Source organism: Bombina bombina, chromosome 4 (genome assembly GCF_027579735.1).
Source record: "Bombina bombina isolate aBomBom1 chromosome 4, aBomBom1.pri, whole genome shotgun sequence".
In the NCBI taxonomy this organism is placed as follows: Eukaryota; Metazoa; Chordata; class Amphibia; order Anura; family Bombinatoridae; genus Bombina; species Bombina bombina.
Genome location: NC_069502.1, coordinates 410,222,658 through 410,246,567, shown reverse-complemented (window position 1 = coordinate 410,246,567; position 23,910 = coordinate 410,222,658). Strand labels below are relative to the sequence as shown.

Here is a 23,910-nt window from a genome sequence, read left to right as displayed (position 1 = left end):
AGGTCTCATATGAAAACGAGCAAAGGGGATCGCGTCCGATGCTGCAGTCATGAGACCTAAAACTTCCATGCACATAGCTACTGAAGGGAATGACTGAGACTGAAGGTTCCGACAGGCTGCAACCAATTTCAAACGTCTCTTGCCTGTTAGAGACAAAGTCATGGACACTGAATCTATCTGGAAACCTAAAAAGGTTACCGTTGTCTGAGGAATCAAATAACTTTTTGGTAAATTGATCCTCCAACCATGTTTTCGAAGAAACAACACTAGTTGATTCGTGTGAGATTCTGCAGAACGTAAAGACTGAGCGAGTACCAAGATATTGTCCAAATAAGGAAACACTGCAATACCCCGCTCTCTGATTACAGAGAGTAGGGAACCTAGAACCTTTGAAAAGATTCTTGGAGCTGCCGCTAGGCCTAAAGGAAGAGCAACAAATTGGTAATGCTTGTCTAGAAAAGAGAATCTCAGGAACTGATAATGATCTGGATGAATCGTAATATGAAGATATGCATCCTGTAAGTACATTGTGGACATATAATGCCCTTGCTGAACAAAAGGCAGAATAGTCCTTATAGTCACCATTTTTAAAGTTGGTACTCTGACATATTGATTCAAAATCTTTAGATCCAAAACTGGTCTGAATGAATTCTCTTTCTTTGGGACAATGAACAGATTTGAATAAAACCCCAGGACCCTGTTCCTGAAATGGAACTGGCATGATTACCCCTGATAACTCCAGGTCTGAAACACACTTCAAAAAAGCCTGAGCCTTTACTCGGTTTACCGGAATGCGTGAGAGAATTTTTTTTTCTCACAGGTGGTCTTACTCTGAATCCTATTCTGTACCCCTGAGAGAAAATACTGTGAATCCAATGATTTTGGACCAAATTGATCCAAACATCTTTGAAATTTGAGATGGAATGAGGGCCGCACCTTCATGCGGACTTGGGGACTGGTTTTGATCTCTTAAATGGCTTGGATTTATTCCAATTTGAAGAAGGCTTCCAATTGGAAGCAGATTCCTTGGGGGAAGGATTAGGTTTCTGTTCCTTATTTTGACGAAAGGAACGAAAACGGTTAAAAGCTTTAGATTTACCCTTAGGTTTTTTTATCCTGAGGCAAAAAATCTCCCTTTCCCCCAGTAACAGTTGACATTATTGAATCCAACTGAGAACCAAATAATTTATTACCTTGGAAAGAAATAGATAACAATCTGGATTTAGAAGTCATATCAGCATTCCAAGATATGAGCCACAAAGCTCTTCTAGCTAAAATAGATAAAGACACAGATTTAACATCAATTTTGATAATATCAAAAATGACATCACAAATGAAATTATTAGCATGTTGAATCAACTTAACAATGCTAGACAAATCATGATACCATACTTGTTGCGCTAAAGTATCCAACCAAAAAGTTGAAGCAGCTGCAACATCAGCCAAAGAAATTGCAGGCCTAAGAAGATGACCTGAATATAAATAAGCTTTCCTTAGATAAGATTCAAGTTTCCTATCTAAAGGATCTTTAAAAGAAGTACTATCTTCCATAGGAATAGTAGTACGTTTAGCAAGAGTAGAGATAGACCCATCAACTTTGGGGATCTTTTCCCAAAACTCCAATCTAACTTCTGGCAAAGGATACAATTTTTTAAACGTTGAAGAAGGAATAAAAGAAGTACCAGGCTTATTCCATTCCTTAGAAATCATATCAGAGATCGCATCAGGAACTGGAAAAACATCTAGAATAACCACAGGAGGTTTATAAACAGAATTTAAACGTTTACTAGTTTTAATATCAAGAGGACTAGTTTCCTCCATATCCAATGTAATCAACACTTCTTTTAACAAAGAACGAATATACTCCAATTTAAATAAATAAGAGGATTTATCAGTGTCAATATCTGAGGCAGGATCTTCTGAATCAGGTAGATCCTCATCAGAGCAGGATAATTTATATGTTGCTGGTCATTTGAAATTTTACATTTATTAGAAGGCGGAATGGCAGACAAAGCCCTCTGAATAGAATCAGAAATACATTCTTTTAAATTTACAGGTATATCTTGTGCATTAGATGTTGAGGGAACAGCAACAGGTAATGAACTACTACTGATGGATACATTATCTGCATGTAAAAGCTTATCATGACAACTATTACAAACCACAGCTGGAGGTATAATCTCCACAAGTTTACTACAAAAGCACTTAGCTTTGGTAGAACTGTTATCAGGCAGCAGGGATCCAGCAGTGAATTCTGAGACAGGATCAGATTGAGACATCTTGCAAATGTAAGAGAAAAAAACAACATATAAAGCAAAATTATCAATTTCCTTATATGGCAGTTTCAGGAATGGGAAACAATGCAAACAGAATAGCCCTCTGACATAGAAAAAGGCAAGAGGCAAATAGGAATGGGGTCTAAAAAAATGAAAATATTTGGCGCCAAGTATGACGCACAACAAACAGAAAAATATTTTTTAGCGCCGAAAACGTCCGGAAATGACACACTCGCGTCATAGATGAAGCAACCTTGTGAAAGGACCCGGCGTCAAGTAAGACGCCGGAAATTATGAATTTGCGTCAACGAACGTAACTTCACACCAAGAATGACTCAATAAACTTTAGCATTTTGCGCCCCCCCCGAGCCTAATTCTGCCCACGATTTAGAAAAATGACAGTCAATTGAAAAAAAGACTACACCCCAGGTTAGAAATACATTTCTAAAAAATGCATTTCACAGATATGAAACTGACAGTCTGCAAAAGGAAATATAGTTAAACCGCAATCATGGCAAATATAAGTACAATACATATATTTAAAACTTTATATAAATACATAAAGTGCCAAACGATAGCTGAGAGTGTCTTAAGTAATGAAAACATACTTACCTGAAGACACTAATCCATATGTAGCAGATAGCCAAACCAGTACTGAAACAGTTATACGTAGAGGTAATGGAATATGAGTATATCGTCGATCTGAAAAGGGAGGTAGAAGATGAATCTCTACGACCGATAACAGAGAACCTATGAAATAGATCCCCGTGAGGAAAACCATTGCATTTAATAGGCGATACTCCCTTCACATCCCTCTGACATTCACTGTACTCTGAGAGGAAACAGGCTTCAAAAATGCTGAGAAGCGCATATCAACGTAGAAATCTTAGCACAAACTTACTTCACCACCTCCATAGGAGACAAAGTTTGTAAAACTGAATTGTGGGTGTGGTGAGCGGTGTATTTATAGGCATCTTGAGGTTTGGAAAACTTTGCCCCTCCTGGTAGGATTGTATATCCCATACGTCACTAGCTCATGGACTCTTGCCAATTACATGAAAGAAATATTTTTTGAAAATAAGTCTTGAGGGTGCCCTCATAATGTCAAAATGTTACTCGCCACTTCTGATCCTACCCACACCACACCACACTCACACCACACCCACTACTCCACCCCCCCTTTGCATATGTTTAGCCATTGTGAAACACATTATTGTGCAGTAATTTGTAATTTTTTTTATTTTGTACCTTAAAAATTAAATAATGCTACATACAGTAATAGATTTAACAAAAAATGCATAGCAGTTAGCAACATCAACTTGGTAGTTCTGGGTAAGACAACAGCTGGATAGAAGTAGAAAGTTGTTTAAGTAAGAGAGTGGAGACAGAGTGCTGACATTTATGGAAAGTTTCAGCAGATCTGGAGAATTTATTTTACTAATTATCTCTCCCTTTTTTCTCCCCTCCCTCCTCTCTTCAATCTCTCTTTTTTACCCTCTCCCTTATCTCTAAGGCCATATCTTCTCTTTACACCCCTTCTTTCCCCCCTCTCTCATATCTTTTTACTCTTTCTTTTTTTTCTCCACTCTCTCTTAAAGGGACACTGAACCCAATTTTTTTCTTTCTTGATTCAGATAGAGCATGCAATTTTAAACAACTTTCTAATTTACTCCTATTATCACATATTCTTCATTCTCTTGCTATGTTTATTTGAAAAGCAAGAATGTAAGTTTAGATGCCGGCCCATTTTTGGTGAACAACCTGGGTTGTCCTTGAGGATTGGACAGCACCAATAAACAATTGCTGTCCATTGGTCTGAACCAAAAATGTGCTGGCTCCTTGGCTTAGATTCCTTCTTTTTCAAATAAAGATAACGAGAGAACAAAGAAAAATTGATAATTGGAGTAAATTAGAAAGTTGCTTAAAATTGCATGCTCTATCTGAATCATGAAAGAAAAAATGTGGGTTCAGTGTCCCTTTAACCCCTTAATGACCACAGCACTTTTCCATTTTCTGTCCGTTTGGGACCAAGGCTATTTTTACATTTCTGCAGTGTTTGTGTTAAGCTGTAATTTTCCTCTTACTCATTTACTGTACCCACACATATTATATACCGTTTTTCTCGCCACTAAATGGACTTTCTAAAGATACCATTATTTTCATCATATCTTATCATTTACTATAAAAAAAATTATAAAATATGAGGAAAAAATGGAAAAAAAACACACTTTTTCTAACTTTGACCCCCAAAATCTGTTACACATCTACAACCACCAAAAAACACCCATGCTAAATAGTTTCTAAATTTTTTCCTGAGTTTAGAAATACCCAATGTTTACATGTGCTTTGCTTTTTTTGCAAGTTATAGGGCCATAAATACAAGTAGCACTTTGCTATTTCCAAACCACTTTTTTTCAAAATTAGCGCTAGTTACATTGGGACACTGATATCTTTCAGGAATCCCTGAATATCCCTTGACATGCATATATTTTTTTTTAGAAGACATCCCAAAGTATTGATCTAGGCCAATTTTGGTATATTTCATGCCACCATTTCACTACCAAATGCGATCAAATAAAAAAAATTGTTCACTTTTTCACAAAATGTTTCACAAACTTTAGGTTTCTCACTGAAATTATTTACAAACAACTTGTGCAATTATGGCACAAATGGTTGTAAATGCTTCTCTGGGATCCCCTTTGTTCAGAAATAGCAGACATATATGGCTTTGGCTTTGCTTTTTGGTAATTAGAAGGCAGCTAAATGCCCTTGCGCACCACACGTGTATAATGCCCAGCATTGAAGGGGTTAATTAGGGAGCTTGTAGGGAGCTTGCAGTGTTCATTTTAGCTTTAGTGTAGGTATCAACCTCCCACATGACACATCACACCCCCTGATCCCTCCCAAACAGCTCTCTTCCCTCCCCCACCCCACAATTGTCCCCGCCATCTTAAGTACTGGCAGTAAGTCTGCCAGTACTAAAATAAGAGTTTTTTTGGATTTAAAAAAAAAAAAAAAATGATAATTCTGCTCTGTAGGATCCCCCCTTAGCCCCCAACCTCCCTGATCCCCCCAAAACAGCTCTCTAACCCCCCTCTCTGCCTTATTATGCGCCATATTGGGTACTGGCAGCTGTCTGCCAGTACCCAGTTTGAAATCAAATATGTTTTTTATTATATTTTATTATTTTAAAAATTATATTTTCTGTAGTGTAGCTGCCCCCCCTCAACCCCCAACCTCCCACCCTCCCAGATCGTTAAATTACAAGTTATTTTCTAATGTTCCCACCCTCTCTCCCACCGTGTAACACTTAACATTTGTTCCATAGTGTAGGGTTCCCACCCGCCCGCGCGCACCCACTCCCGTACCCGCGCACGCGCGCGCACTCGATCTTGCACCCTTCCCCACCGATGGCCGTCCACCCGCCTCCCTGGGTAAGCTCCCAACCACCAACGAACATGGCCATTGATGGCCGATGCAGAGAGGGCCACAGGGTGGCTCTCTCTTCATCGGTGGGCTAAAAAATGTTATAGCAGGATGCCTCAATATCGAGGCATCACTGCTATAACATGAAAGCAGTTGGAAGTGATCAGGATCGCTTCCACTGCTTTCAAAGACCAACGACGTACGGGGTACGTCCTTGGTCATTAACTGCATTTTTTTCAGGACGTACCCCATACGTCGTTGGTCGTTAAGGGGTTAAGCTATCTTCTTCTCCACTTTTACTTTTCCTCTTCAATCTCGCTCTCTCAACCCCCGTTTACCCTCTCAGAAGTAGAAATCTAAGGACTAATGACGTTCCTACAGCCCTAGAGGAATAACATATCCTTGTCATTTCTAGGATATATAATATCCCTTCAGATAATATTTTTAACACATAGCCCAAAATGTGCGTTTGTCAATGCTGCAATAGGAATGTACATTCTGCAAATGTGCTAACTTTGCTACTTACAACACGCCACCAGACTTCGGAACGTGAGTAAATGTTGATTCAACATTTACTAACTTTCACTCACCACCTTTCACTCACCACCATTAAATTTCCACTCGCCAAAAGCTAGTAAAGAGTGGAAATTTTGAGCCCATATATATATATATATATATATATATATATATATATATATATATATATATATATACACACATACATATATATATATACACTGCTCAAAAAAATAAAGGGAACACTAAAATAACACATCCTAGATCTGAATGAATAAAATATTCTAATTAAATACTTTGTTCTTTACATAGTTGAATGTGCTGACAACAAAATCACACAAAAATTAAAAAATGGAAATCAAAATTTTCAACCCATGGAGGTCTGGATTTGGAGTCACACTCAAAATTAAAGTGGAAAAACACACTACAGGCAGATCCAACTTTGATGTAATGTCCTTAAAACAAGTCAAAATGAGGCTCAGTAGTGTGTGTGGCCTCCACGTGCCTGTATGACCTCCCTACAACGCCTGTGCATGCTCCTGATGAGGTGGCAGTGTGTGTGGCCTCCACGTGCCTGTATGACCTCCCTACAACGTATGTGCATGCTCCTGATGAGGTGGCGGATGGTCTCCTGAGGGATCTCCTCCCAGACCTGGACTAAAGCATCCACCATCTCCTGGACAGTCTGTGGTGCAAAGTGAAGTTGGTGGATGGAGCGAGACATGATGTCCCAGATGTGCTCAATTGGATTCAGGTCTGGGGAACGGGAGGGCCAGTCCATAGCATCAATGCCTTCATCTTGCAGGAACTGCTGACACACTCCAGCCACATGAGGTCTAGCATTGTCTTGCATTAGGAGGAACCCAGGGCCAACCGCACCAGCATATGGTCTCACAAGGGGTCTGAGGATCTCATCTTGATACCTAATGGCAGTCAGGCTACCTCTGGCAAGCACATGGAGGGCTGTTCGGCCCCTCAAAGAAATGCCACCCCACACCATTACTGACCCACTGCCAAACTGGCCATGCTGGAGGATGTTGCAGGCAGCAGAACGTTCTCCACGGCGTCTCCAGACTGTCACGTCTGTCAAATGTGCTCAGTGTGCCCCTGCTTTCATCTGTGAAGAGCACAGGGCGCCAGTGGCGAATTTGCCAATCTTGGTGTTGTCTGGCAAATGTCAAACGTCCTGCACGGTGCTGGACTGTAAGCACAACCCCCACCTGTTGATGTTGGGTCCTCATACCACTCTCATGGAGGCTGTTTCTGACCGTTTGAGCAGACACATGCACATTTGTGGCCTGCTGGAGGTCATTTTGCAGGGCTCTGGCAGTGCTCCTCCTGTTCCTCCTTGCACAAAGGCGGAGGTAGCGGTCCTGCTGCTGGGTTGTTGCCCTCCTACGGCCTCCTCCACGTCTCCTGATGTACTGGCCTGTCTCCTGGTAGCGCCTCCATGCTCTGGACACTACGCTGACAGACACAGCAATCCTTCTTGCCACAGCTCGCACTGATGTGCCATCCTGGATGAGCTGCACTACCTGAGCCACTTGTGTGGGTTGTAGACTCCGTCTCATGCTACCACTAGAGTGCAAGCACCCCCAGCATTCAAAAGTGACCATAACATCAGCCAGAAAGCATAGGAACTGAGAAGTGGTCTGTGGTCACCACCTGCAGAACCACTCCTTTATTGGGGGTGTCTTGCTAATTGCCTATAATTTCCACCTGTTGTCTATCCCATTTGCACAACAGCATGTGAAATTGATTGTCACTCAGTGTTGCTTCCTAAGTGGACAGTTTGATTTCACAGAAGTGTGATTGACTTGGAGATACATTGTGTTGTTTAAGTGTTCCCTTTATTTTTTTGAGCAGTGTATATATATATATATATATATATATATATATATATATATATATATAAATAAATAAAACTAAACTTCAGCTCTGCCTACCTTGTGTCGACTGCCTGGGTGCAATGATGCTATGAAATACAAAAAGGGATCTAGTCCCCTTTGTCAGCATACAACAGTGAATAAAACCAAATCATTTATAGTGATATACAAACAAACTATGCTATGGATATTAGCCGTATCCATAGCAACCGTTTGTAAAGTGGGTTGCTACGCTATCGGCTATTTTCTTTTCACACTACACCATGCATGTACTGTTTCACAATTTGCACAAATGTTGTAACCACAATTTTTTCTGATATTTAAATATTAATACGATACACACGGCCGGAAGTGAAGAAACTACACTTCCGGTTCTGGTTGTTCAGTGGAAATCAAGATGCGTTCCATTCACAAAATTTTGGCGCCGTTTGGTAAGAGGCAAGTTTGTTTGTATATCACTATAAATGATTTGGTTTTATTCACTGTTGTATGCTGACGAAGGGGACTAAATCCCCGAAAACGTTACATTAAAGTTCTTGTACTTTTTTTCAAGAAAACATAATTTATGCTTACCTGATAAATTTATTTCTCTTGTAGTGTATCCAGTCCACGGATCATCCATTACTTATGGGATATTAACTCCTCCCCAACAGGAAGTGCAAGAGGATTCACCCAGCAGAGCTGCTATATAGCTCCTCCCCTAACTGCCATTACCAGTCATTCGACCGAAAACATGCAGAGAAAGGAAAACCATAGGGTGCAGTGGTGACTGTAGTTTAATGGAAAAATTACCTGCCTTAAAGTGACAGGGCGGGCCGCGGACTGGATACACTACAAGAGAAATAAATTTATCAGGTAAGCATAAATTATGTTTTCTCTTGTTAAGTGTATCCAGTCCACGGATCATCCATTACTTATGGGATACCAATACCAAAGCTAAAGTACACGGATGACGGGAGGGACAGGCAGGCTCTTTATACGGAAGGAACCACTGCCTGAAGAACCTTTCTCCCAAAAACAGCCTCCGAAGAAGCAAAAGTGTAAAATTTGTAAAATTTGGAAAAAGTATGAAGAGAAGACCAAGGGCTCCATGTACTAAGCAGTCAGCGAGCTACCCGCAACAAATCTCGCGTCAAAACTCGCAAACTGATATGTACAAAGCCGTCAATTGTGTTAAAACTCGCATCTTTAAAATTGCGAGCGTACTTATCCGCCAAACCTCGCTACTGCTCCATTTTTCACTGTAATTAGACACATTTGACCACCAACTCGCCAAAAAACGAATGTACTAAAAAATCTATTTGTCCGCTCGCTACAATTTCCGCTCCCACCTCGCTATTTTTGCCTCGCCACCTTTTAGGTGGCGGGCAAGGTACAAAACAATAGGAAAGTCAATCTAGACGCCAGTCTAGACATATATAAAAGGCAGTAATATCAGCATTGTACTTACAGCATAACTGGCGTCTAATTTGTCTCTCATTTCCATGTACATAAATTGCGCCCAATTTGTCGACTGTAATTAAAGAGTAATCTATTTAAATTTGTATTGTTAGTTGTCAATCTTTATAATTATTTTTATATTAATATTTATATATTATCAGATCCAGATGAAGCCATATCCAAATTGTAAATAAATATTACAAAAATAACGCTCTGTTATCACTCTTCAAAAAATTTTGAACAATAATAAAGTTGTTTAGATAAGTTGAACTTTTATAGGAGCAAAATTCTATTCCCGCGACTACTATGATGTTCGTGACACCTTGCATGTCACGTGTTAATAATTGGCCAGACAATTCAACTAAAAGTTAAGTACCATCAGCTTAGTCGCGGCGAGCGAGGCGTCAAATTTATCAACAATCCGCAACTGCTCGCGGCGGGCTAAACTTGTCTATTTATTGGGGGAATATTAGTACATAGCGACAGCGGACACCATTTCGCCCGCGGCGAGTAACGGCGAGTTTATCCGCGTCTACAATGACGGATGAATTGACGGCTTAGTACATGGAGCCCCAAGTTGCAGCCTTGCAAATCTGTTCAACAGAAGCCTCATTCTTAAAGGCCCAAGTGGAAGCCACAGCTCTAGTAGAATGTGCTGTAATTCTTTCAGGAGGCTGCTGTCCAGCAGTCTCATAGGCTAACCGTATTATGCTACGAAGCCAAAAGGAGAGAGAGGTAGCCGAAGCTTTTTGACCTCTCCTCTGACCAGAATAAACGACAAACAGGGAAGACGTTTGTCGAAAATCCTTAGTTGCCTGTAGATAAAATTTCAGGGCACGGACTACATCTAGATTGTGTAGCAGACGTTCCTTTTTCGAAGAAGGATTAGGACACAAAGATGGAACCACAATCTCTTGATTGATATTCCTGTTAGTGACCACCTTAGGTAGGAACCCAGGTTTAGTACGCAGAACTACCTTGTCTGAATGAAAAATCAGATAAGGAGAATCACAATGTAAGGCAGATAACTCAGAGACTCTTCGAGCCGAGGAAATCGCCATTAAAAACAGAACTTTCCAAGATAACAAGTTGATATCAATGGAATGAAGGGGTTCAAACGGAACCCCCTGTAAAACATTAAGAACTAAGTTCAAACTCCATGGTGGAGCAACAGTTTTAAACACAGGCTTGATCCTAGCTAAAGCCTGACAAAAAGCTTGAACGTCCGGAACTTCTGACAGACGTTTGTGTAAAAGAATGGACAGAGCTGAAATCTGTCCCTTTAAGGAACTAGCGGATAAACCCTTTTCTAAACCTTCTTGTAGAAAAGACAATATCCTCGGAATCCTAACCTTACTCCATGAGTAACTCTTGGATTCGCACCAATATAAGTATTTGCGCCATATCTTATGGTAAATCTTTCTGGTAACAGGCTTCCTAGCCTGTATTAAGGTATCAATAACTGACTCAGAAAAACCACGTTTTGATAAAATCAAGCGTTCAATTTCCAAGCAGTCAGCTTCAGAGAAATTAGATTTTGATGTTTGAAGGGACCCTGGATCAGAAGGTCCTGTTTCAGAGGTAGCGACCAAGGTGGACAGGATGACATGTCCACTAGATCTGCATACCAAGTCCTGCGTGGCCATGCAGGCGCTATTAGAATCACTGATGCTCTCTCCTGTTTGATTCTGGCAATCAATCGAGGAAGCATCGGGAAGGGTGGAAACACATAAGCCATCCCGAAGGTCCAAGGTGCTGTCAAAGCATCTATCAGAACCGCTCCCGGATCCCTGGATCTGGACCCGTAACGAGGAAGCTTGGCGTTCTGTCGAGACGCCATGAGATCTATCTCTGGTTTGCCCCAACGTCGAAGTATTTGGGCAAAGACCTCCGGATGAAGTTCCCACTCCCCCGGATGAAAAGTCTGACGACTTAAGAAATCCGCCTCCCAGTTCTCCACTCCCGGGATGTGGATTGCTGACAGGTGGCAAGAGTGAGACTCTGCCCAGCGAATTATCTTTGATACTTCCATCATTGCTAGGGAGCTTCTTGTCCCTCCCTGATGGTTGATGTAAGCTACAGTCGTGATGTTGTCCGACTGAAACCTGATGAACCCCCGAGTTGTTAACTGGGGCCAAGCCAGAAGGGCATTGAGAACTGCTCTCAATTCCAGAATGTTTATTGGTAGGAGACTCTCCTCCTGATTCCATTGTCCCTGAGCCTTCAGAGAATTCCAGACAGCGCCCCAACCTAGTAGGCTGGCGTCTGTTGTTACAATTGTCCAGTCCGGCCTGCTGAATGGCATCCCCCTGGACAGATGTGGCCGAGAAAGCCACCATAGAAGAGAATTTCTGGTCTCTTGATCCAGATTCAGAGTAGGGGACAAGTCTGAGTAATCCCCATTCCACTGACTTAGCATGCACAATTGCAGCGGTCTGAGATGTAGGCGTGCAAAGGGTACTATGTCCATTGCTGCTACCATTAAGCCGATCACCTCCATGCATTGAGCTACTGACGGGTGTTGAATGGAATGAAGGACACGGCATGCATTTTGAAGCTTTGTTAACCTGTCTTCTGTCAGGTAAATCTTCATTTCTACAGAATCTATAAGAGTCCCCAAGAAGGGAACTCTTGTGAGTGGAAAGAGAGAACTCTTCTTTTCGTTCACCTTCCATCCATGCGACCTTAGAAATGCCAGTACTAACTCTGTATGAGACTTGGCAGTTTGAAAGCTTGAAGCTTGTATCAGAATGTCGTCTAGGTACGGAGCTACCGCAATTCCTCGCGGTCTTAGTCCCGCCAGAAGAGCACCCAGAACCTTTGTGAAGATTCTCGGAGCCGTAGCCAATCCGAATGGAAGAGCTACAAACTGGTAATGCCTGTCTAGAAAGGCAAACCTTAGATACCGGTAATGATCTTTGTGAATCGGTATGTGAAGGTAAGCATCCTTTAAATCCACTGTGGTCATGTACTGACCCTTTTAGATCATGGGTAAAATTGTCCGAATAGTTTCCATTTTGAACGATGGAACTCTTAGGAATTTGTTTAGGATCTTTAAATCCAAGATTGGCCTGAAAGTTCCCTCTTTTTTGGGAACCACAAACAGATTTGAGTAAAACCCTTGTCCTTGTTCCGACCGCGGAACCGGATGGATCACTCCCATTAATAAAAGATCTTGTACGCAGCGTAGAAACGCCTCTTTCTTTATTTGGTTTGTTGACAACCTTGACAGATGAAATCTCCCTCTTGGGGGAGAGAATTTGAAGTCTAGAAGGTATCCCTGAGATATGATCTCTAACGCCCAGGGATCCTGGACATCTCTTGCCCAAGCCTGGGCGAAGAGAGAAAGTCTGCCCCCCACTAGATCCGTTCCCGGATCGGGGGCCCTCGATTCATGCTGTCTTAGGGGCAGCAGCAGGTTTCCTGGCCTGCTTGCCCTTGTTCCAGGACTGGTTAGGTCTCCAGCCTTGTCTGTAGCGAGCAACAGCTCCTTCCTGTTTTGGTGCAGAGGAAGTTGATGCTGCTCCTGCTTTGAAATTACGAAAGGAACGAAAATTAGACTGTCTAGCCTTAGGTTTGGCTCTGTCTTGAGGCAGGGCATGGCCTTTACCTCCTGTAATGTCAGCGATAATTTCTTTCAACCCGGGCCCGAATAAGGTCTGCCCTTTGAAAGGTATATTAAGCAATTTAGATTTAGAAGTAACGTCAGCTGACCAGGATTTTAGCCACAGTGCTCTGCGTGCCTGAATGGCGAATCCGGAATTCTTAGCCGTAAGTTTAGTTAAATGTACTACGGCATCTGAAATAAATGAGTTAGCTAACTTAAGGGCTTTAAGCTTGTGTGTAATCTCATCTAATGGAGCTGATTCAAGTGTCTCTTCCAGAGACTCAAACCAAAATGCTGCTGCAGCCGTGACAGGCGCAATGCATGCAAGAGGTTGCAATATAAAACCTTGTTGAACAAACATTTTCTTAAGGTAACCCTCTAACTTTTTATCCATTGGATCTGAAAAGGCACAGCTATCCTCCACCGGGATAGTGGTACGCTTAGCTAAAGTAGAAACTGCTCCCTCCACCTTAGGGACCGTTTGCCATAAGTCCCGTGTGGTGGCGTCTATTGGAAACATCTTTCTAAATATCGGAGGGGGTGAGAACGGCACACCGGGTCTATCCCACTCCTTAGTAACAATTTCAGTAAGTCTCTTAGGTATAGGAAAAACGTCAGTACTCGCCGGTACCGCAAAATATTTATCCAACCTACACATTTTCTCTGGTATTGCAACTGTGTTACAATCATTCAGAGCCGCTAACACCTCCCCTAGTAATACACGGAGGTTTTCCAGCTTAAATTTAAAATTTGAAATATCTGAATCCAGTTTGTTTGGATCAGAACCGTCACCCGCAGAATGAAGCTCTCCGTCCTCATGTTCTGCAAATTGTGACGCAGTGTCTGACATGGCCCTAATATTATCAGCGCACTCTGTTCTCACCCCAGAGTGATCACGCTTACCTCTTAGTTCTGGTAATTTAGCCAAAACTTCAGTCATAACAGTAGCCATATCCTGTAATGTGATTTGTAATGGCCGCCCAGATGTACTCGGCGCTACAATATCACGCACCTCCCGAGCGGGAGATGCAGGTACTGACACGTGAGGCGAGTTAGTCGGCATAACTCTCCCCTCGTTGTTTGGTGAAATATGTTCAATTTGTACAGATTGACTTTTATTTAAAGTAGCATCAATACAGTTAGTACATAAATTTCTATTGGGCTCCACTTTGGCTTTAGCACATATAGCACAGATATCTTCCTCTGAATCAGACATGTTTAACACACTAGCAAATAAACTAGCAACTTGGAAATACTTTTCAAGTAATTTACTATAATATGAAAACGTACTGTGCATATAAGAAGCACAGAAAAAGTTATGACAGTTGAAAATTAATAAACTGAAAAGTTATAGCATCAAATCTTTGTAAAAAACACAATTTTAGCAAAGGATTGCTCCCATTAGCAAAGGATAACTAACCCTGATAGCAGAAAAAAATACAGAAATAAACGTTTTTTATCACAGTCAACTACAATCTCACAGCTCTGCTGTGAGTGATTACCTCCCTCAAAACAAGTTTTGAAGACCCCTGAGTTCTGTAGAGATGAACCGGATCATGCAGGGAAGACAATAAACTTCTGACTGAATTTTTTGATGCGTAGCAAAAGCACCAAAAAAGGCCTCTCCCCCTCACACATAACAGTGAGAGAGATCAGTAAACTGTCATAAATTAAATAAAACGACTGCCAAGTGGAAAAAAATAGTGCCCAAAACATTTTTTCACCCAGTACCTCAGAAAATTAAACGATTTTACATGCCAGCAAAAAACGTTTAACATTAATAAATTGAGTGTTACTAAAAAGCCTGTTGCTAGTCCCTGCAAATTAGGCTAAAGTTTTATGCATACAGTATAATTCCAGTGAAGTGCCATTCCCCAGAATACTGAAGTGTAAAATATACATACATGACAGCCTGATACCAGTTGCTGCTACTGCATTTAAGGCTGAGTTTACATTATATCGGTATGGCAGAATTTTCTCATCAATTCCATTGTCAGAAAATAATAAGCTGCTACATACCTCTTTGCAGATTAATCTGCCCGCTGTCCCCTGATCTGAAGTTTACCTCTCCTCAGATGGCCGAGAAACAGCAATATGATCTTAACTACTCCGGCTAAAATCATAGAAAAACTCAGGTAGATTCTTCTTCAAATTCTACCAGAGAAGGAATAACACACTCCGGTGCTATTATAAAATAACAAACTTTTGATTGAAGGTATGAAACTAAGTATAATCACCACAGTCCTCTCACACATCCTATCTATTCGTTGGGTGCAAGAGAATGACTGGGAATGGCAGTTAGGGGAGGAGCTATATAGCAGCTGTGCTGGGTGAATCCTCTTGCACTTCCTGTTGGGGAGGAGTTAATATCCCATAAGTAATGGATGATCCGTGGACTGGATACACTTAACAAGAGAAAGACCTGTGAGTGCAATCCTTTATTTTGTGTGTGTATGTATATATATATATATATATATATATATATATATATATATATATGCATGCGTGTGTGTGTGTATGAATGTATGTATATTGAAACAATAATAAACACTGACATACGCACATTCTCCCAAAACTTATTAACTGGATCAAAGACAGAAATGAGCCAAGAGGCAAATTATCTGTGATGCAAAAACAAAGAGGTGGATATGTATTCAGAAAGGAGGAAGCTTGATCCAGATGAAACGCACTGAAATGCACTGTGTTTGATTTAATTTGTATTTGGTTTTATTCATAAACAGATTGTATCTTTCTATAGCTATATACTCATATAAATACATTAAAAAAAAACACAGGCATATATGCACATACACTGATTAGCTTCCACTGTACTGTATATACTTATTTTGAGAGAGACAGACAAAAGCGTAAAAAAATTAAATAATTATGATGTTTAAAGCTCACACTTTTAATATCTTATATTTGCAGCTCTTTTCTTACTGGTGCACAACTTAAACTTGGATATAATTTAAACATTCTTATTTACAAAGAAATAAACATGCAATTAATTTTTCATACCTACTAATGTTTTGGACTTTATGCCATGAAATTTTGCTCTCCAGTTTCCTGTGGGCAAGTGCTATGACCCGGTAACCCTGCTTGGTATACTCCTCTAAAACACTGGCAAAATCGCCTGGCACTGCAATAAAAGAAATGCACTCATCTTAATGTAAACTCAGTCTATAAATGCAAAGTAAAGTTTCCCTCATAATAGCTTTAGATAAAATCAAACTGTTGCATTTACATTATAACCTTTTATCATTGGTCTAACAATAATAACATTTTGATAACAAAAAAGATATAAGGAGATAAGATACATTGACTTTGTAATGTGCTAAAAACAAGCAAAAATCTATTCCAGTTTTTCTTTTCTCCCATTTATGTCCCAGGCGCTAAACCATTTGTGTTACCCCAGCCGCTATCAGTTCTTTCTGAGATATACAGGGTCGTTTAGCTATTAACATATATTGTTCACTGTATATTTTATTAACAAATGACTATATATTTGATGCTTGGATACGGTGGTCTTGTGTATCCACGCATCTCATTTTGTTGCAGATGTTCATCATTCATTCATAATTCTTGGGAAGAAATAATAATTTGCAAATTGAAGCTTTGTTTATCTTAATTACACGTCAACTGTTGCAGGCAAATACAACTAACATGCAATGATAGCTGAAAAAATGTGCACCTTGTTATTAATTAGTTTAAAATTCACTGTCCATAGCTTCTGCACAATGCTTCTTTACTCGCCAGTGAACACAACTATCATCACCCATGAGAGGAAATAACAGTCATCAGTCATTTGTTCTAACATTATAAAACATCTACTGAGTGCAAAAATATGAGTTGATGGCCTATTTAAAATTACATTCCTATATTGTATGTAGTAGATATGAGACATGATAAAACAGCTGTGTGTTGAACACATCCAGCATCCACAGCTGCACGCTAAATACTTCCAGAATGCAATCATTAAATTAGATACAAATATGAATACCAGCCCCATGCAAACTATGATCGTCCTTCAAAATCATGATAGCTTTATGTATAACCAACATTATTGAATTTCCTTTACTGATTAATAAGATATGACTGAGGGAAGCAAAACCAAAGTAAGTGCTGTAGACCATTGCCAAAATCAACAAATGTCGCCAACTTTTTTTTTATTTTTTTTAAACTATAAGGTATGAAGAGTACCAACAAAATGCTCCCCAAAAGGCCTTACAAAAATATGATGGAAAGCCAAAGAACTGAGGATAAAATAGAAAATCATCTTAGGAAGACATGGAAGATAGCTGTAGAATATACTCTTCAATATAATGATAAAAAAGAAGGTTGGGCAAAAGATTTAACAATCCCACCTCAAAACAGACTTCAAGATTTGATTTAACAAGGCTCCTCAACAGATGCTGCTTCCATTGCTTCGGTATTGATATATGTAAATATTCCTGTCTTTCTTTTCCTCCTTTTTTCTCCTGAACAGCAAACTAGGGCATTATCCACGTGTATGCTACTTAAGGTCATAAAAGGAAAATCTGCTTTCTCATTAAGGGCCTGCCATGGAGAGAAATCACACAAAATCTCTGGTAATTTTTTTAGACCTAATGTCCTTATATTTTAATTATAGGAGTCTCTCCTTCGCATACAGAACCCTACATAATGAACAAAACATCTCGCAAGGTAAATTTATGCTTCTAAAATTCCTAGAGGGACCTTGTCGCACTGACAGATTGGTAGAGGTTATGGATACATGAATGAATGGAAAAGCAAGAAATGGAGACAAGAAATATATTTCTTAATGAACAGATAGTACAGAAAGCTCAAACAAGTGCTACTTCAGTGGAGTTTCTATTTCATCTTGGTATCTGACCTCATAAGATTCCATAATTTTCCCCAGATGAGAGATACTTATTTACTGTTAACACAAGAATACTTAATTCAGTAACTAGTGGTTGCACCGTTTTGTTTCTTTGGTAAGTTGAGACATCCATAATATGTTCTTTACCCTGTATACCACCCCCTACTAGCCTCAGTTTAGCTAATTAAGCAACAATTTACAGAAGCAAAGGAGAACATGTACTGCCCTAAAGCATGATTCTAAGAAAACAGACCAGACATAAAACATACAACAATGTGCACCTGTGTACACCTTTACATATCATGTAAAGCCTGAAACAGTGAATTGTTTCATACTTTTGTGACACTAGAAACTAGTGAGCTGATACTGCAGTATGCCCTTTCCAGAGCTCTGACTGAATGAGTGCACCTTCAAAAGTGTATTTTTCTTTCTAAGCTTAAAAGGATAGGATAATAAAATTAATCCACATGGTCAAAGAAGTCTTGGATGTTATATACCTATTTGGAACCATGGAGTAATGCAATGCCCTTGATCTTCTGGACCACAAAACAACTGGAGGGGAGGGAAGATATATTTTTGTCTGGATTTTAGAGGCATAAATATTGAAACAGATTTTAAGAACAGATAAGAGCCATAGGCCCAGGAAGTCTGCCCGATATTTCCAAAAAGTATAAACTTATTTAGGTAATAGGATAGCTTTATGCTTATCCCAGGCATTCTTTAAGTCCCCCACAGTGTTTGTCATTACCACTTCTTGTGCAAGTTAATTCCATGAATCAATCACCCTTTCTGTAAATATTTGCTTCTGCAAATTACTCCTGAATATACTACCCTTCAACTTGACATCATGATCCTTTGTCCTTGAATTTTTCTTTTTATGAAAAAACATAATTTATGTAAGAACTTACCTGATAAATTAATTTATTTCATATTGGCAAGAGTCCATGAGCTAGTGACGTATGGGATATACAATCCTACCAGGAGGGGCAAAGTTTCCCAAACCTCAAAATGCCTATAAATACACCACTTACCACACCCACAATTCAGTTTAACGAACAGCCAAGTACTGGGGTGATGAAGAAAGGAGTAAAAAGCATCAACAAAGGAATTTGGAAATAATTGTGCTTTATACAAAAAAACATAACCACCATAAAAAAAGGTGGGCCTCATGGACTCTTGCCAATATGAAAGAAATGAATTTATCAGGTAAGTTCTTACATAAATTATGTTTTCTTTCATGTAATTGGCAACAGTCCATGAGCTAGTGACGTATGGGATAGCAATACCCAAGATGTGGAACTCAACGCAAGAGTCACTAGAGAGGGGGGATAAAAATAAAAAACAGCCATTTTCGCTGAAAAATTAATCCACAACCCAAAATATAAGTTGATTCTCATAATGAAAAAGAAAAACTTAAAACATCAGCAGAAGAATCAAACTGAGACAGCTCATTCTTAAAAGCCCATGAAGTGTAGACTGATCTAGTAAAATGAGCTGCAATTCTTTGAGGCGGGGTTTGACCCGACTCCAAATAAGCTTGAAGAATCAAAAACTTTAACCACGAAGCCAAGGAAACAGCAGAAGCCTTCTGACCTTTCCTAGATCCAAATATAACAAATAGACTAGAAGTCTTCCTGAAATCTTTAGTAGCTTCAATATAATATTTCAACACTCTCACCACATCCAAAGAATGTAAGGATCTTTCCAAATAATTCTTAGGATTAGGACACAAGGAAGGTACAACAATTTCTCTATTAATGTTGTTAGAATTCACAACCTTAGGTAAGAATTTAAATGAAGTCCACAAAACCGCCTTATCCTGATAAAAAATCAGAAAAGGAGATTCACAAGAAAAAGCAGATAATTCAGAAACTCTTCTAGAAGAGATGGCCAAAAGGAACACCACTTTCCAAGAAAGTAATTTAATGTCCAAAGAACGCATAGGCTCAAAAGGAGGAGCCTGTAAAGCCTTCAAAAACAAATTAAGACTCCAAGGAGGATTGATTTAATGACAGGCTTGATACGAACCAAAGCCTGTACAAAACAGTGAATATCAGGAAGTTTAGCAATCTTTCTGTGAAATAAAACTTGCAGACAAACCCTTATCTAAACCATCCTGAAGGAACGGTAAAATTCTAGGAATTCTAAAAGAATGCCAAGAGAAATTATGAGAAGAACACCATGAAATGTAAGTGTTCCAAACTCGATAATTAATCTTTCTAGGGACAGATTTACGAGCTTGTAACATAGTATTAATCACTGAGTCATAGAAACCTCTATGACTAAGCACTAGGCGTTCAATTTTCATACCTTCAAATTTAATGATTTGAGATCCTGATGGAAAAACGGACCTTGAGACAGCAGGTCCGGCCTTAATGGAAGTGGCCAAGGTTGGCAAATGGACATCCGAACAAGATCCGCATACCAAAACCTGTGAGGCCATGCTGGAGCCACCAGCAACACAAACGATTGTTCCATGATGATTTTGGAGATCACTCTTGGAAGAAGAACTAGAGGCAGGAAAATATAAGCAGGTTGATAACACCAAGGAAGTGTCAACACATCCACTGCTTCCGCCTGAGGATCCCTGGACCTGGACAGGTACCTGGGAAGTTTCCTGTTTAGATGAGAGGCCATCAGATCAATTTCTGGAAGACCCCACAACTGAACAATTTGAGAAAACACATCTGGATGGAGGGACCACTCCCCCGGATGTAAAGTCTGATGGTTGAGATAATCCGCCTCCCAATTGTCTATACCTGGGATATGAACCGCAGAAATTAAACAGGGAGCTGGATTCCGCCCAAGCAAGTATCCGAGATACTTCTTTCATAGCTTGGGGACTGTGAGTCCCACACTGATGATTGACATATGCCACAGTTGTGATATTGTCTGTCTGAAAACAAATGAACGGTTCTCTCTTCAACAGAGGCCAAATCTGAAGAACTCTGAAAAAAAATTCAAAATATTGATTGGCAATCTCGCCTCTTGAGATTTCCAAACCCCTTGTGCTGTCAGAGATCCCCAAACAGCTTTCCAACCTGAAAGACTCGCATCTTTCGTGATCATAGTCCAGGTTGCCCGAACAAAAGAAGCTCCTTGAACTAAACGATGGTGATCTAACCACCAAGTCAGAGAGAGTCGAACATTGGGATTTAAGGATATTAATTGTGATATCTTTGTATAATCCGTGCACCATTGGTTCAGCATACAAATCTGGAGAGGTCTCATGTGAAAACTAGCAAAGGGGATCGCGACCTATGCTGCAGTCAGTCATGAGACCTAAAACTTCCATGCACATAGCTACTGAAGGGAATGACTGAGACTGAAGGTTCTGACAGGCTGCAACCAATTTTAAACGTCTCTTGTCTGGTAGAGACAGAGTCATGGACACTGAATCTATCTGGAAGCCTAAAAAGGTGACCCTTGTCTGAGGAATCAATTAACTCTTTGGTAAATTGATCCTCCAACCATGTTTCCGAAGAAACAACACTAGTTGATTCGTGTGAGATTCTGCAAAACGTAAAGACTGAGCTAGTACCAAGATATCGTCCAAATAAGGAAACACCACAATATCCTGCTCTCTGATTACAGAGAGCAGGGCACCATGAACCTTTGAAAAGATTCTTGGAGCTGTAGCCAGGCCAAATGGAAGAGCGACAAATTGGTAATTCTTGTCTAGAAAAGAGAATCTCAGAAACTGATAATGATCTGGATGAATCGGAATATGAAGGTATGCATCCTGCAAGTCTATTGTGGACATATGTTCTTGCTGAACAAAAGGCAGAATAGTCCTTATAGTCACCATTTTGAAAGTTGGTACTCTTACATAACGATTCAAAATTTTCAAATCCAGAACTGGTCTGAATGAATTTTCCTTCTTTGGGACAATGAATAGATTTGAATTAAACCCCAGACCCTGTTCCTGAAATGGAACTGGCATGATTACCCCTGAAAACTCCAGGTCTGAAACACACTTCAGGAAAGCCTGAGCTTTTACTGGATTTGCTGGTATGCGTGAGAAAAAATCTTCTCACAGGAGGTCTTACTCTGAATCCTATTCGGTAACCCTGAGAGACAATACTCTGAATCCATTGATTTTGGACAGAATTTATCCAAACATCCTTGAAAAACCTTAATCTGCCCCCTACCAGCTGAGCTGGAATGAGGGCCGCACCTTCATGCGGACTTAGGGGTTGGCTTTGGTTTCTTAAATGGCTTGGATTTATTCCAATTTGAGGAAGGGTTCCAATTGGAAACAGATTCCTTGGGGGAAGGATTAAGTTTTTGTTCCTTATTTTGTCAAAAGGAACGAAAACGGTTAGAAGCTTTAGATTTACCCTTAGGTCTTTTATCCTGAGGCAAAAAAACTCCCCCCCCCCCCCCCCCCGTGACAGTTGAAATAATCGACTAAAACTGAGAACCAAATAACTTATTACCTTGGAAAGAAAAAGATAGCAATCTGGACTTATCTAGCTAAAATAGCTAAAGACATAGATCTGACATAAATTTTGATGATATCAAAAATGGCATCACAAATAAAATGATTAGCATGTTGCAGTAAGCGAACAATGCTAGACAAATCAGAATCCAATTCTTGTTGCGCTAAATTTTCCAACCAAAAAGTTGATGCAGCTGCAACATCAGCCAAAGAAATTGCAGGCCTGAGAAGATGACCTAAATATAAATATGCTTTCCTTAGATAAGATTCAAGTTTCCTATCTAAAGGATCTTTAAAATAAGTACTATCTTCCATAGGAATAGTGGTACGTTTAGCAAGAGTTGAGATAGCCCCATCAACTTTGGGGATCTTTTCCCAAAACTCTATTGTAATAGCTGGTAATGGATACAATTTTTTAAACCTTGAAGAAGGAATAAAAGAAGTACCAGGCCTATTCCATTCCTTAGAAATCATATCAGAAATAGCATCAGGAACTGGAAAAAGCTCTGGAGTAACCACAGGAGGTTTAAAAACAGAATTTAAACGTTTACTAGTTTTAATATCAAGAGGACTAGTCTCCTCAATATCCAATGTAATCAACACTTCTTTTAACAAAGAACGAATATACTCCATTTTAAATAAATAAGTAGATTTGTCAGTGTCAATATCTGAGGAAGGATCTTCTGAATCAGATAGATACTCATCAGAGGAGGATAATTCAGTATGTTGTCGGTTATTTGAAATTTCATCAACCTTATGAGAAGTTTTAAAAGACCTTTTACGTTTATTAGAAGGCGGCATGGCAGACAAAGCATTCTGAATAGAATCAGCAATAAATTATTTTAAATTCACAGGTATATCTTGTACATTAGATGTTGAAGGAACAGCAACAGGCAATGTACTTTTACTGATGGACACATTATCTGCATGTAAAAGTTTATTATGACAACTATTACAAACCACAGCCGGAGATATAATCTCCACAAGTTTACAACAAATGCACTTTGCTTTGGTAGAACCGATCAGGCAGCAGAGTTCCAACAGATACTTCTGAGACAGGATCAAATCGAGACATCTTGCAAAATGTAAGAGAAAAAACAACATATAAAGCAAAATTATCAATTTCCTTATATGACAGTTTCAGGAATGGGAAAAAAATGCAAACAGCATAGCCATCTGACATAGAAAAAGGCAAGAGGCATATAGGAATGGGGATTAAAATAATGAAATTATTTGGCGCCAAGTATGACGCACAACGTAACTGAAATTTTTTTGCCGCTAACAACATCCGGAAATGACACACTAACGATGCAACCTTGTGCAAGAAACTCGGCGTCAACAAAGGCGCCAGAAATGACGAATTTGCGTCATCGGACATACCTTCGTGCCAAAAAATTCCTGCGCCAAGAATGACGCAATAAACTTTGGCATTTCGCCCACCCGCTGGCCTAATTTAA

General features: G+C 39.8%; 1 protein-coding gene across 1 annotated transcript in view; it reads right to left on the bottom strand.

The window, feature by feature from the left end:
* Nucleotides 1–23,910, bottom strand: part of ATP13A3 (ATPase 13A3) — a gene marked incomplete in the record, with an annotated part of 582,093 nt that overhangs the window by 222,214 nt on the left and 335,969 nt on the right. The window contains 1 exon segment of the mRNA XM_053710208.1: nucleotides 16,170–16,290. Within this exon segment, the coding sequence (XP_053566183.1) occupies nucleotides 16,170–16,290 (121 nt within the window).